Below are 16,326 nucleotides of genomic sequence, written 5' to 3' on the forward strand. Positions count from 1 at the left end.
TTTTAAGCGTTATTAAACGTTAGTAAATAGTAACTTATTTACTATTGTTTTTCAAATATTAGGATTCTATTTATTGGTTTGAAAGCACACACAAGAGAGCTTACACACAGATGGGATGTGGGGGCAAAGGGCAAGGGAGGGAGAGACTCTCAACCAGACTTCTTTGCTGAGCTGAGCAAGGTGCCTGATATAAGGCTTGATCTCACAACTCTGAGATCATAATCTGAGCCAAAATCAAGAGTCAGATGCTTAACCGAGCCACTCATGCACCCCAATGTTTTTTAGAATACCAGTGACATGGTGTTAGAAATTCTGAAAAAAATCAAAGTATGTGTCAAGAATATAATGATGGAATAATAAATATTAAGTTGTTTTATTAAGCCCAAGTCCTATTTCTTTTTTTAAAATATTTTATTTATTTATTCACGAGAGACACACACACACACACACACATACACATAGGCAGAGACACAGGCAGAGGGAGAAGCAGGCTCCACACAGGGAGCCGGATGGGGGACTCAATCCCGGGAGTCCAGGATCAGGCCCTGGGCTGAAGGTGGCGCTAAACCACTGAGCCACCCGGGCTGCCCACAAGTCCTATTTCTTTAAAAAAAATTTTTTTTTTGCCAAGTTTCTGAAAAATGCTACTTTAAAGATCCATCAATATAGTAAAATCAATCTGCTAACTGATGTGTAACTATTTCAAGAATATTTAATTTTAATTAATTTTAACACCTCCTCCCACTTCTCCATGTGCACCAGTCCTGACACTAACTTACATGGTCACCCTGGCCATGGCTCTGGCCATGGAGAGGAGTGCAGCCACTGTCAGGACATGAGGTGGGGTGTGATCCTAATCTCCGTCCCCTCTCTTCTGCCAACTGGCGGGTGCTGTCCCATAGGCTAATCCCAACCAGCAGCTAGAGAGCAAGGCTGGGGGTGCAATATTGGGCAGGTTTGGGGGAGAGTAGGGCAGATGTAGAAAGACATCGGACTGTCCAGTTCCAAAAGCTGAAGAACTTGATGAAGGGAGAGGTTGTTGGAGGGCTGTGCTTCAACCCAGGAAGGAGGGGGCCAGTTGCCGGGTAGAGGTTTTCAGAGAGAAAGCATGAGGACCTCCGGGATACTGGCACACTAGTCAATGAGGAGCATCCTGACACAGGGCACAGCATCCTGTGCTACGTGTGGCACCAGCTTCTTGGGCCTAGGGAAGGTCTCAGAAAGGATCCAGGGCACCTGCTCTGTACCTCACAGGTGGGTCCATGAACCAATTTAATTTGAAAATAAAGAAAGCCTGAGTTATGACCCAGGCTGAGAACTCAGGCCGCGATGGTGACATGGATATGCAGATGCTAGAGGGCCACCCACTGCTTACCCTAGAAATGAAGAGGGAAGAAGCAGGTCCGTCACATACGCGGATTTTAGACCCCAACCTTTAGGCCACTGATTCATACCCAGGGCCATTCGTCACCCAAGCCACATCTGCAGATGTTCTAGCTGTAATAATCGGCATTTAGTGGGCAGAGGTCAAAGATGCTGCTGAATACATCCCACAACTTTCAGGGCAGTCACCACAACTGAATGACCAGCCTCAAATGTCACAGGGCAGAGCATAAGCAAGCCTGCTTTAGGCTAAACGCCCATTTTAGCAGCCTTGGCCAAACGGGTTTAGGACTCACTGGATATTCATGTGTAAAACAGCTTGGGCCCTGCTACTGACAATAAGACTTCCTGTTAGTAGGAAGTTGGGCACCTGGCTAGCTAAGTGGGTACAGCATGTGACTTCTGATCTTGAAGTTGTAAGTTTGAACCCCACGTTGGGGGTAGACTTTACTTTAAAAAAAAAAGGGTTAAAAAAAGAAAGAATTCCCATGAGTGTTATTTGGGGGCCTACATCTGAAGTGTCATCCACAAAACTGGGCTGATGGCCACCACTGCCTCTACAGTCGGAGACTGAGGGGACTCAGTGATCCTGAGGACTTTCCTCCCACCTGCACACTGTTCACATTTCTCCCCAGTGACACCCCTCCTTCAAACAGTCACATCTTGCACACCTCCCATGCTGAAAGTACACTGTACACAACTGAACCGGACACCCAGGTTACCTACAAGGGTTAGGACACAGCCCATGCTTCACCTGGATCTTCCTCAGAGTCCTTAGTCAGCTCTGCACTCAGGGAGGCTGTGCCTTACTGTGTCCTAGAGGAATCCCAAGCTGGTTCACCTCCCACTCTAACACACCACTTGTGTGGTTACTACAGAGCAGAAAACTGTCCTGTCTACTCTGCCTCCTATCACAGCACATTCTACAAAACAGTGCCAGGCCTGGAGTAACACCTTCTAATATTTGCTTAATGAATGCCAGGAAAAAAACCGCCCATTCTGACTCCTCCTAAAGTAAATAAACATCTAGTCCAATTCCTCCTCTTCTCACCTTCATTCAGATCAGAGATTCGCAACGGCATCCTGCCACCTGTTTTTTTAAGTATAGTCTGATAGGAACACAGCCCCATCTTTCTGCTCCGGTGGTGCCTACAGCTGCTGCTTTCATGCTACCTACCAGCCCAGAGGTAAGGAGCTGCGAGACAGCACATGGTCCACAGGCTTTACTACCTGGCCTTTTTGGACTCTTATCTATTTCCACATTGTGTTTTCTCTTTCAAGAACGTTGTTGAGTTGAACTTCAGAATTGCATTAACAAATTATTTAGGCATAAAAACAAAATTTTATAACAGCTAAAAACAAATGCAATTAAAAACATATATGTTTGTGCGAAGGCACAAAGTTACCCCCAAATCCTATTTTAAAACATCTGAAGTTCTGTAAACAGCAGTCCCCTTGTATGTCTATTAACAATGCTGACTTAGATTAGTAACAGTACTTAATTGAAAGTAACAATTACCCAGAAATTAATGACTCCATTCAACAAATGACACAAAACAAACTACAGCAGTCTACACCACCTAATCTGCTTGGAGCCAACACCTGGTAAAGGCATTCTAGTCTGAAATTCTCTTAACAAACAAAGCAAATTTGACCCTTTCAATGTGTGTAACCATCTCAAATCTAATTCATAAAATTAAAAAAATATTAAACACAACCTAATCCTAAATATAAAGTCATCTAGTGTACCTTCACAGACACTCTGCAGAGAGAAGTATGTGGTCTGACTGATGTAGCCAGCACCTTCCAACAGTGATGTCACACAGCCAATCAGCACCCGGGGGCTGGAGTCAGACAGTCCTCCACCATGGGTTTTGCTGTCATCTTCCCATTTATCTGAGACAGCTTCCACCTGCAAGACAGACCACTGTTCAAACCATAATAAAAGGACTCAAGAGAAGCAAACTACAGACCAGTATCTCCTATGAATATACACATTAAAAATTCTCAAAACATAAGCAAACCGAGTAACGGCAGTGTATTAAAAGGGTTATACACCACAGTCAAGGCTGGTTTATCCAGAATGCAACACAGGTCCAACATATGAAAATCACTCAATATAACACACCACACATTGGTAGAACAAAGGAAAGAAAAACACACAAAAATCTCAGCTGATGTAGAGAAGGCATTTGATAAGACTCCCCCTTCACGAGAGAATACTCCAACCAGGAATTGAAGGAGAGATTTCTTCAATGTGATAAAACCCACAAACGAAAAACCCACAGCTAACATCACACTCAATGATGGAAAAATTGAAGGCTTTCCCTTAGGATAAGGAACTAGGATTTTGCTACTTCTCTTTAACAAAAGCACTGAGATCTTAGCTAGAGCAACTGGGCAAGAAAAAGAAATAAAAGTTATCCAACCTGGGAAGGAAAAATAAAAATTTTTGTTTGTAATAGCATGATCTTATAGGTAGAAACGCCTAATATTCCATTAAAAATATGTTACAGTTGGGGATCCCTGGGTGGCTCAGCGGTTTCGCGCCTGCCTTTGGCCCAGGGCACGATCCTGGAGTCCCGGGATCGGGTCCTGCGTTGGGCTCCCGGCATGGAGCCTGCTTCCCCCTCTGCCTGTGTCTCTGCCTCTCTCTCTCTATCATAAATAAATAAAAAATAAATCTTAAAAAAAAAATAAAAAAATAAAAAATGTTACAGCTAATAAACAAATCCAGCAAACTTGTAGCATACAAAATCAATATACAGAAATCAGTTCCATCTATATGCACCTACAAAAAATTAAAAAATGTAAATTCAGAAAACAGTTTCACTTACAATACCATCAAAAAAGAAAAAAAAACAGGAATAAAGTTAATCAAAGAGATAAAAAACATACACTAAAAACTACAAAATGTAGATGAAAAAAGTTAAAAAAGACACAAATAAATGGAAATACAAAGCATTCATGGACCAGAAGATCTAATGTTAGTGTATTGATATTACTCGATGTGATTTACAGATTCAATGTAACCCCTATCATAATCAATAGGGATTTAATCAATCCCTATCAAAATCTCAATGACATTTTCAATAGAAATAGAAAAACCGGGGATCCCTGGGTGGCGCAGCGGTTTGGTGCCTGCCTTTGACCCAGGGCGCGATCCTGGAGACCCGGGATCGAGTCCCACGTCAGGCTCCCGGTGCATGGAGCCTGCTTCTCCCTCTGCCTGTGTCTCTGCCTCTCTCTCTCTCTCTCTCTCTCTGTGTGACTATCATAAATAAATAAAAAATTAAAAAAAAAAAAAGAAATAGAAAAACCTCATCCTAAAATTCACCCAAAGACCCTCGAAAGGACCCTGAACCACAAGTATCATCTTGAAAAGGAAGAACAAAGTTAGAGCATTTCAAAATGTGCTGTAAAGCTACAGTAATTAAGAGTGTGGTAGTGCCATAAAGACAAACAAGGCTGATGGAATAGAATATGGTCAAGTGATTTTTTTTTTTTTAAGATTTTATTTGACAGAGCAAGGGGGAAGCAGGAGAGGGAGAAGCAGGCTCCTCACTGAGCAGGGAGCCTGACATGGGGCTCAATCCCAGGACCCTGGGATCATGACCTGAGCTGAAGGCACACACTTAATACACTGAGCCACCCAGGCACCCCTGGTCAAGTGATTTTTCAACAAGAGGCTAAGACCACTCAAAAGTGAAAAGGTAAAACCGGCTATCAACACGCAAATGAATGAAGGAAACCCTTACTCAACACCATACTAAAAAAATTAATGCAAAATGGATCAAAGGCTTAAACTTAAGAGCTGAAACTATAAAACTTGTAGAAGTAAGCAGATGTGAAAATCTTCATGATTTGGATTAATCAATGATTTTTATATTGATATCAAAAGCACAGGCAAGGGGATCCCTGGGTGGCGCAGCGGTTTGGCGCCTGCCTTTGGCCCAGGGCGCGATCCTGGAGACCCGGATCGAGTCCCACGTCGGGCTCCCGGTGCATGGAGCCTGCTTCTCCCTCTGCCTGTGTCTCTGCCTCTCTCTCTCTCTCTCTATCATGAATAAATAAATAAAATCTTTAAAAAAAAAAAACAAAAAAAAAAAACAAAAAAAAACAAAAGCACAAGCAATTAAAAAAAATAAATTGTACTTCACCAAAATTTATAACCTTTTGGGAAGCCTGGGTGGCTCAGTGGTTGAGTGTCTGTCTTTGGCTCAGGGCGTGATCCTGGAGTCCCAGGATTGAGCCCCACATTGGGTTCCCTGCATGGAACCTGCTTCTCCCTCTCCCTGTTGTCTCTGCCTCTCTCTGTGTCTCTCTCATGAATAAATACGATTTTAAAAAAAAATACATGGTTTACAAACATTCCTCTCATTCTGTGGGTTATCTTTTCAGTTTTTCTTGATAGTATCCTTTGATCCACAGAGGTTCTGAATTTTAAAAATATTTTATTTATTCATGAGAGACACAGAGAGAGGGGCAGAGACACAAGGAGAGGGAGAAGCAGGCTCCATGCAGGGAGCCCGATGGCTTCGGTCCTGGGACTCCAGGATCACACCCTGGGCCGAAGGCAGGTGCTCAATTGCTGAGCCACCCAGGCATCTCGTAAACCATGGATCTGATGAAGACGTTGATATCCATTATATATAAAGAATTTCTGAAGAAAAAAATAAGATAATTAAAATATGGGCAAAGAACTCAAATGGACATTTCTCCAAAGAAGATCTATAAATGACCAATGAACACATGAAAAGATGTTCAGTATCACTGATTATTAGGGAAAGGGAAATCAAAGCCACAGTAAAAGAGCACCTCATAGCCACTAGGATGGCTAACATTAAACAAATGGAAAGTAACTAATGTTGGTGAAGATGTAGAAAAACTGGAACCCTGTGTATTGCTGGAGGGAACATAAAACGGTGCAGCTACTAAGGAAAAGTTTGCTGGTTCCTCAAAGAGCTAAATATAGGGCAGCCCGGGTGGATCAGCGGTTTAGCACCGCCTGCAGCCCAGGGCATGATCCTGGAGACCCGGGATCGAGTCCCACATCGGGCTCTCTGCTTGGTGCCTGCTTCTCCCTCCGCCTGGGTCTCTGCCTCTCTCTCTCTCTCTCTGAATAAATAAAAAAAAAAATTTTTTAAAAGAGCTAAATATATAATGACCATATGACCTCTGTAATCTCACTCCAAGATATGTACCCAAAAGAAAATATAGACTCAAAGACACCTGTTCAAAGCAGCATTATTCACAATAACCAAAAGATAGAAACATTCCAAGTGTCCATTAGCAGAAAAGTATACAAACCATAGTCTATACACACAATGCAGTATTATTCAGCCAGTGGATAAACCTTGAAAATATTGTTAAATCCAACAATACAAACACAAAAGGACAAATGTCACATGATCCCACGCATATGAGATACCTAGAACAGCCAAATTCATAGCGACAAAGTAGAATAGTGAACTATTATTTCAAGGATGTTGATGAAGTTGTGAAAATAGTGGTAATGGGTGCACAATCATGTTATAATATGCTTAATGTCACTGGATTGTATGCCTAAAAAATGGTTAAAATGGTAAATTTCATGTTATATGTATTGTACCACAGTTAAGTCCCATAAAAAGTAAGCAAAAAAATTACCTATCTTTCATGAAATCAGTAAATACTACCTCTAATGTTGGTAAATCAAGCAAACGTGTAAGCATATTATTCAAGTAATTCAGGATCTACTGAAGAGCTAAGAATAGAAACCAAGAAAAGCACTGGGCTTGAGGAAATAAAGCAAAGCTGGAGTGTATGCAGGGTTTTTTTTGGTAGCACTGTGGGCCAGAGCAACCTACTAGAACTTTCTGTAATGACAGAAAGGTTTTATGTTTGTGCTGCCCAATCTGGTAGCCAGCACTGCATTTAGCACTTGAAATGTGGTTAGTGAAGTGGAGAAATTTTACATTTTATTTACTTTTAATAAATTTAAATTTAAATAGCCACACATGATTGCTATCATATTGAATGATGAAATTTATAATATCTGATATTTAAACACGTTATTTTTAAGACTTGAAAAATTAACATTAAGATACCATTTACTAACTGCAACAGTAATTAATACAGTATATTTCAACCACATTAAAAATTTTTTAAAATATTTTATTTATTTATTCATGAGAGACAGAGAGGGAAAGAGGCAGACACACAGGCAGAGGGAGAAGCAGCCTTCCCCTGAGGAGCCTGATGAGGGACTTGATCCCAGGATCTGGGGGTCACACCCTGAGCCTAAGACAGACGTTCAACTGCTGAGCCACCCAGGCATCCCAAGATTGTATTTCTTTATTTTGGAGAGAGAGAGAGAGGGAGCAGGAGGGAGAGGGAGAAGGAATCTCAAGCAGACTTTGTGGGGAGCATGGAGCTCAACACGGGGCTTGACCCCATGACTCTAAAATCATGACCTGGGCTGAAACCAAGAGTTGGACACTTAACTGAGCCACCAGGTGCCCCAAACCTTTTTTTTTTTTTTTTGAGAGAGCACACGTGTGTGTGTGCAGGGTGGGGCTGGAACAAGACAGGGAAAAGGAGAATCTCAAGTGGGTTCCACACCCAATAAGAAGCCTTATGTGGGGCTGATCCTACAACCCTGAGATCATGACCTGAGCCAAAATCAAGAGTTAGAAGCTTAAGCAACTGTGCCACCCAGGTGCTCCTCATCTCAGCCATTTTTAAAAAGGAGTTGGGCTCAGTTAAGTTTGCCAGCTTCCAAATTACATAACAAAACCCAGTAGCTTTCCTACATAGGAAAAAAAATTAAAAATATAGAGGCACCTGGGTGGCACAGTCGGTTGAGCATCCAACTCTTGGTTTCAGCTCAGGGCTGATCTCTGGGTCATAGGATTGAGCCCTGCATCAGGCTCCACACTGGGCATGGAGTCTGCTTGAGATTCTTTCTCTCCCTCTGCCCCTCCTGCCTGTGCTCTCATTCTCTCTAAAATAAATAAATAAATAAATAATAAATAAATAAATAAATAAATCTCGAAAAATATAAATTCAAAGCAAAATTATATGGATAAATAGAATATAAACATTAAAATTCTTGGAAATAAACAAGAAATTAGCAGAACCTAAATAAAGCTATTGGGATATAAAAAGAACATAAAAGCAGGCTTAAGTAATTGCATGAATCATAGCTGGAGAAGTCTGTATATGATCTACGTTTTGCTTAGCTAAACTGGATCCACAAACTTAGTGCTGTCCAAAGTGATTCTGAGCCGAGGAGGAGAAACAACAGAATGACTCTAATGTTCATCCAGAATAATCGGAGAGGGAGAATTCCATCCACATCGAGGAGGAAAACCTGCCTATCATCCATGGATGAGTCAGGGCCACAGGGACCCACACATACACATCAGGACCAAGGGGGCCCTATGCACATGGGGTTCTGGTGTATGATAAAAGGGACAATCCTAATGAGAAGGAAAACAAGTGGGATGACTGGTTAGCTACTGAGAAAGAAATGTCTGGTTCCCTTTTTCAGTCTGTATAGCAAATAAATTCCAGGCAAATTAAATATTTAAATGCCAATAAATTTTCAGAAGAAAGCTTGACTGCATACGTGTAAATGGAATAAGCCTATGGATTCTTAGAGGCCAAGAGGCCATGTGAAAAAGACACATTTAACTATTTAAAATGAAACTTTATTTTTTAAAAGACTTTATTTGAGTGAGAGAGGATGCACATGCGCCTGTGTGCGCACACACACATGCAAGCAGAAGCAAGCAGGTGGGGTGGAAAGCAGAGGGAGAAGCAGACTCCCAGGAGCCTGGAATTGGGACCCAAGCCAAGAGCAGACACCTAATCAACTGAGCCCCCCAGGTGCCTCAAACAAAACTTTATAAAACCAAGTCAAAACACACCTTGGGGGAAACATCTACAGCACTTTCATATAGTGATCTTCCTTAAAAATCTCTAATTTCCCAACAAGATAAGGATGTTCACTCTTCCCACTGTTATTTGACATAGTACTGGAAGTCCTAGCCATAGCAATCCGATAACATACAGAAATAAAAAGCATCCAAATTGCTAAGGAAGAAGTAAAACTCACCATATGCATATAACAAGATACTCTATATGGAAAACCGTCAAGGCTCCACCAAAAAACTACTAGAACTGATAAATGAATGTAGTACAATCACAGAATATCTACAGAAATATGTTGCATTCCTATGCACTAATAATGAAGCTGCAAAAAGTGAAATTAAGAAAATCCCACTTACAATTGCACCCTGTAAAACAGTAAAATACCAAGGAATAAACTTCATGAAAGAGGTGAAAGACCTGCACTCTGAAAACCACAGAACACTGATGAAATAAACTCAAGATGATGCAAAGATGTTCATCAGTTGGAAGAACATATTGCCAATACAGCTATACTACCCAAAGCAATCTACACATTTAATGCAATCCCTATCAAAATACCAACAGCAATTTTTACAGAACTAGAACAATCCTAAAATTTGTATGGAACCACAAAAAACCTTGAATAGCCAAAGCAATCCTGAAGGGACGCCTGGGTGGCTCAGCAATTGAGTGTCTGCCTTTGGCTCAAGGCGTGATCCCAGTTCCAGGGATCGGGTCCCACATCAGGCTCCCTGCGGGGGTGGGGGGGGTTACTTCTCTCTCTGCCTGTGTCTCTGACTCCTCTCTCATGAACAATTTTTTTATTTTTTTTATTTTTTTTTATTTTTATTTTTTAATTATTTATGATAGTCACACAGAGAGAGAGAGAGAGAGAGAGAGAGAGGGAGGCAGAGACACAGGCAGAGGGAGAAGCAGGCTCCATGCACCGGGAGCCCGACGCGGGACTCGATCCCGGATCTCCAGGATCGCGCCCTGGGCCAAAGGCAGGCGCCAAACCGCTGCGCCACCCAGGGATCCCGAACAATTTTTTTAAATAAACAAATCTTTAAAAAAAAACAAAGCAATCCTGAAAATGAAAAATCAAACTGTAGGCATCACAATTCCAGACTTCAAGTTATATTACAAAGTGGTAGTAATTAGAACAGTGTGGTCCTGGCACATAATTAGACACACAGATCAAGGGAATCAGATAAAAAACCTAGAAATAGACCCACAATTATATGGTCAGTTAGTCTTTGACAAAAAAATAAAAAAACAGAATATCCAATGGGAAATAGTCTCCTTGTCAACAAGTGGTCTTGGGAATACTGGATTGCCACATGTAAAAGAATAAAACTGTACCTCTTTCTCACACCATACACAGAAGTAAATTCACGGTGGATGAAAGACTCAAATGTGAGGCCTGAAACCGTAGAATCCTTGAATAGGACACAGGCAGTAAGTTCTTTGACACTGGCCATAGCCACATTTTTCTAGATAGGTCTCAAGGCAAGGGAAACGGAAGCAAAAATAAACTACTAAAACAACATTAAAATAAAAAGCTTCTGCACAGTGAAGGAAAACAACCAATAAAACTAAAAGGCAACCTACAGAATGGGAGAAGATATTTGAAAATAACATCTAGTAAAGAGTTAGTATCCAAAATATATAAAAAACTCCTACAACACCCAAAAAACAATCCAACTTAAAAATGGACAGAAGATGGAACGTCTAGGTGGCTCAGCGGTTGGGTGTGCCTGCCTTTGGCTCAGGGTGTGATCCTGGAGACCCGGGATTGAGTCCCACGTCGGGCTCCCTGCATGGAGCCTGGTTCTCCCTCTGCCTGTGTCTCTCTCTGTGTGTGTGTGTGTGTATCTCTATGAATAAATAAATAAAATCTTAAAAAAAAAAAAGGGACAGAAGACATGAACATTATCCCAAAGACCTCCCAATGGCCAGGTGACACATGAAAAGATACTCAACATCACTCATCATAAGGGAAATACAGATCAAAACCACAATGAGATACCATCTCACACCTGTCAGAATGGCTAAAATTAACAAGTCAGGAAACAACAGATGTTGGTGAGGATGCAGAGAAAGGGGAACCCTCATACACTGTTGGTGGGAATGCAAGCTGGTGCGGCCACTCTGGAAGACAGTGTGGAGGGTCCTCAAAAAGTTAGAAATAGAACTACCCTTAAGATCCAGTAATCACACTACTGGGCATTTACCCAAAGAACACAAAAACACTAATTCAAAGGATACATGTATTGCCTATCTTTATAGCAACATCGTCCACAACAACCAAACTATGTAAGGACCTCACATGTCCTCTGACAAATGAACAGATAACGACGACATGGTCCAAGAGGACCCCTGGGTGACTCAGTGGTTGAGTGCCTGCCTTCGACCCAGGGCGTGATCCTGGAGTCCTAGGATCCCGTCCCACATGCACCTGTGGACCACACTGGGCTCCCCCACATGGAGCCTGCTTCTCCCTCTGCCTGTGTTCTGCCTCTCTCTGTGTCTCTGATGAATAAATAAATAAAATCTTTAAAAAAAAAAGATAGGGTCTGTATATACAATGGAATATCACTCAGCCGTCAGAAAAAAAAGGAAATCTTGCCATTTGCAATAACATAGATGGAACCAGAGAATATTATGCTAAGTGAAATAAGTCTGAGAAAGACAAATACCACATGATTTCCCCTGTACATGGATTTTAAGAAATGAATGAGGAAAAAAAAAGAGAAACAGACAAACCAAGAAACAGATTTGTAACTATCAGCAGAAGAGAGATGGGTGTGGGGATGGGTGAAATAGGTGATGGTGATTAAAATTAAAAAAAAAAAAAAACTTTAAGTGAAAACGATACTCAACAAATTTTGAACCCCAGTAGTGTCTCTCCTAAAAGACCAGCAAGTCAAGAATGAGGAGAGGGAGATAAAGCCTGGACAGACTGACATAGCGAGATCATGCCTGAAAAAGAAGCCATCCAGGGGAGAATTCTGCCCAGAGAAAAACTTGTTATATTTCTCAATGCTTATGGCAGATTGTGATGAGTGTAAAACTCTGTGACCATGATATACTCAACTATACACTTTAAGTGGGTAAACTGTATACTACATGAATTATATCTCAATAAACCTCTTTTTAAAGATTTTACTTATGGGGAGGAATGTGCACAGGGAGAGAGGGACGGAGAGAATCTTGAGCAGACTCCTTGCTGAGTACGGCGCCCAACATGGGCCTCGATCCCAGGACCCTGGGATCATGACCTGAGCTGAAGGCAGACGCTTAAGCAACTGAGTCACACTAAGGTGCCCCATCTCATTATAACTCTTAAAAGCTCTAATTTCCCTAATAGAGGACCTTTAAGTAAAAAAGACTTTTTAAACCAAAAACAGTATAAAGAACATAAAAATAGCTCAAAAAATTAACCTATTTTAAGTGAAAATTAAAATTATGAAGTCCCTTAGGTTGGCAAAGATTTCAGAGATTGGTATCTCCACATCTTTGCCAACTTTGGGTAACAGTCTCTCATCCTGCTCCTGGGAGTAACTTAATTTGAACGTTATTAGAGGATAATCTGATAACCACTGAAATGTTAAATGTGCGTATGCTTTGACTAACAATTCCACTTCTAAGAAATATAGCACAAAAACACTATTTTTAAATGAAAAATTGCTGAATAGAATCCACCAATTCTCTTTGCTAAGTGGATTGCAAGGGTCCACTCGTTCCACCATCTGGGAGCCTGTGGAGACCTGCTGGGAACAGGACTCCTGGAACGACAAGTATGTCTGCAAGGCTGTGCTCCAAGGCCATTCTTGCTGGCTCTAACTGGGGTCTCTGGAACCAGGGGGAGCACACAACTCTTCTTAAAACTTAAGGTGTCTTTGCTCCAGATGAAACTGAATTCTATTTAACCTTCTGTGTAGAAAGCAGAGAACACCACAGTGACTCCTGGTGGCAAACTGAATAAAACCAGAGTCATCTGGGGAAAAGTAACTCATGCTCCTGGAAACAGTGACATGGTTTGTGCCAAAATCTGAAGGAAACTTCCTGCTAAAGCCGCTGGCCACGGAATCTGTGTGACACTGTGCCCCTCAAGGATTTAAGCTTACTGAAAAATAAAGGTACACCCTTTGCTTTCTTCTTTAAAAAAATCTAATGATGATCAGTTTTAGTTTTAACCCTTTTTTTTTTTTAAGATTTTATTTATTCATTCGTGAGAGACAGAGACAGAGAGAGAGAGGGGCAGAGACCCAGGCAAAGGGAGAAGCACGCTCCACGCAGGGAGCCCGACGTGGGACTCGATCCTGGGTCTCCAGGATCACACCCTGGGCTGAAGGTGGCGATAAACCGCTGAGCCACCTGGGCTGCCTTTTTAACGCTTTTTCAAAATACTAAAATAAACAAACATTAAGCATTCCTTGTCATGACATAAAATTACAAACTTTATATTCTGAATTATACATTTTTACATTTGAACAACACACAATAACTGCCATCATGAAAACAAAAGCACCGCAAGCAGGTCCATCTCAGTCTCCGCCCTGCCCACGTTGTCCCTGAGAGCTTAGCTCCCAGAAGGATGGTGACCTGAGGCTGCACGTCGGAGACCCTGGAAACAAACAAGTAGGCCTTACCCTGATTGCCTTCAGCCCGCTGGACACCTTATCTTCTTGCACAACCGCGATGACCTCCTGCCCCACGTTGAGAAGCACCTTGCTAGTCACAGCTTCGTTGGAAAAGTAGATCAAATCATCAATCATGCCATAATCGCTGCAGTATCTCGTCACCACACCCTGGATGGTCTTCAACTTGGTGTCCCCTGAGACGCATTAAAAAAAAGAGGTTACCTAAAGCGTAAAGGCTAAAGCAGCGGACGCTGCCGAGAAAGGGAAGCGTCCCTGTATGGAGCCCCCCAGCCCACTGGAGCCCTCGGAGCAGGTCCCTCTAAGGCAAAGGCGGTGGGCGCGGTGGGCGGGCGTGGAGTCCACGGCCAGAGGCCTGGCTCTGACCCCCCGCTCGTCTACGGCCGCGTGCGGGTCCCTGTGCACGTTCTCAACGGCGATACAGGGCCAGCCGCGGCCTCCACCCAGCAGAGCTGCCCGGGCACAGGCCGGGCGCGGCCGCACAAGCGGGCCTTGGGGGGACGCCCCGCGTGCGCACGCGCTGCCGTCACGGTCCTCCCGCACCAGGAACCCAGCCGCGGCGTCAGCGGGTCGTCACCTCGCCCAGCAAGGGGCCCGGGCACATTCTGGGCGCGGCGCGGAAGCCTGTCCACGCGGTGAGCGCTCCCCCGCCCCGGCAGCGCGTCTCCGGCAGGACGAGGCCGAGGTGCCCAGGGCGCGGGCACGGCCGTCGCGTGCAGTTCAAGCGGCTGCGGGAAGCGCGCGTTCCATGGACGAGCCCGACGCCGGGCTCCAGACCCTGAGTCCGCATACAGACGGCGCTTAGCACGCTGCCCGCCCCAGATCCGCCGCCGGTCCCCGGCTTCCGGCCTCTGGCGGCAACCTCACGTCTTCAGAGATTAGAGGCAGCAACCAGAGGGCCACCGCTCCGGTTCTCACCCCGGAGGACCGGCGGGCCAGGGCCGCGTCCACATGGCACGTGGAGACCTCGACGCCCGAGGTTGGGGGGGGCAGCCCCGCGCTCCGGGTCACCGCGAGGGCTCTCGGGTGTTCCCAGAGCGGCGCCACACCCAGCGCGGACCCGCCTCAGGACCCGCCGCGAGCGCCCCTCCCCCCGTGGCGTCAGTCCCCGCGGGAGACACGGCGACCCAGGGAGGCGCTCAGGGCTGGCATTCGGAGCTGCGCCGCCCCCCGCCCTGCCCCGCGGGCACCTTCCGCGAGCTCGGGCGCCTGCGGCCCAGCCTCCTCCTCAGTGTCGTCTGCCCTCCTCCAGAAGAACGCCAGCAGCTTGGCCGCGAGGCGCAGCATGGCTCCGATACTACTCCCGCCGCTCGCCACCCGCCGTCCGCACGCGGCCACGCGCCTCCCGCCGCCCTCGACCAATGGTGTCCCACGCTTTGCACCCTGGGCCAATGGGCTCCAAGTCCCCGCGCCTGCGCCCGCCCTTTGCACCCTCGGCCAATGAGCTCGAAGTCCCTGCGCCTGTGCCCGCCCTTCACACCCTCAGCCAATGAGCTTGAAGTCCCCGCGCCTGCGCCCGCCCTTCACACCCTCGGCCAATGGGCTCCCTGCACGCGCGCCACCGTTAGCAGCAGGTGGCTGGCGGTTGGCGACTGTTAGCACGCGGCCCAGAGAGGCGAGGTGTGGGCGGGCTAGACGCCCGGCTGGGCACGTGGTGTCGCGCTGTGGGCGGGGCGCCGGGAGGAGCGCGTTGAGGGGCTCCGCTTGGGCTGCCCGGGGAGCTCGTGACCCGCCCCGCCCCACCGCCCGGCTCTGGCTGCGCGGTTACAGCCCTCGCAGTCTTTGGTTTTCTCCAGGGCCGCGCGTCTCTTACCTGTCGTTGCTGCTGATCCGGGCTTTGTACCTTCTTAGGGTGGAAAAGAGACGCGTGTTCGCCGAGCCCCAGTTGAGCTGGGCCTGCAGATGGCGGCGTGGATTCCGCGCACTTGTCCTTCGCGGAGACTCCCAGGCCGCCTCGGGGCCTCCTCCTCCCACCGCACGGATAAACTTCTCCGGAACCGGCGGTTTCTCATGATTTAATGCTAATTCCCCCTTAGCGTTTGTCTGGTTCAAAGCAGCGGCCTGCGCGAGACACCCCTGGGGGGGAGGTACGAGTGAGGGCCCGTCCCGTCAGCGGGTGGGGGGGGGGAGGGTCCGTCCCGTCAGCGGGTGTGGGGGGGAGGGTCCGTCCCGTCAGCGGGTGTGGGGGGGGGAGGGTCCGTCCCGTCAGCGGGTGTGGGGGGGGAGGGTCCGTCCCGTCAGCGGGTGTGGGGGGGGGAGGGTCCGTCCCGTCAGCGGGTGTGGGGGGGGGAGGGTCCGTCCCGTCAGCGGGGGGGGGGGGGAGGGTCCGTCCCGTCAGCGGGTGGGGGGGGGAGGGCCCGTCCCGTCAGCGGGTGGGGGGGGG

The 16,326-nt window shown here is 45.8% G+C and overlaps 1 protein-coding gene across 3 annotated transcripts in view; it reads right to left on the reverse strand.

Annotated features, from left to right (window-relative positions):
• Positions 1-16,019, reverse strand: part of MOV10L1 (Mov10 like RNA helicase 1) — a 71,302-nt gene extending 55,283 nt beyond the window's left edge. The window contains exons 1-3 of one of the 3 annotated variants that reach the window (XM_072742852.1): positions 15,757-16,019; positions 13,935-14,119; positions 3,133-3,295 (exon numbers count right to left, since the gene is read on the reverse strand). In XM_072742852.1, coding sequence (XP_072598953.1) covers positions 3,133-3,295; positions 13,935-14,060 — 289 coding nt within the window. In that variant the 5' untranslated portion in view covers positions 14,061-14,119; positions 15,757-16,019. Of the gene's footprint in view, positions 1-3,132; positions 3,296-13,934; positions 14,120-15,133; positions 15,403-15,756 lie in introns of those variants that run through there. The other 2 variants (XM_072742851.1, XM_072742850.1) reach the window with 2 other exon arrangements.
• Positions 16,020-16,326: the final 307 nt, after the last annotated feature.

Source organism: Vulpes vulpes, chromosome 16 (genome assembly GCF_048418805.1).
Source record: "Vulpes vulpes isolate BD-2025 chromosome 16, VulVul3, whole genome shotgun sequence".
Lineage (NCBI taxonomy): Eukaryota > Metazoa > Chordata > Mammalia > Carnivora > Canidae > Vulpes > Vulpes vulpes.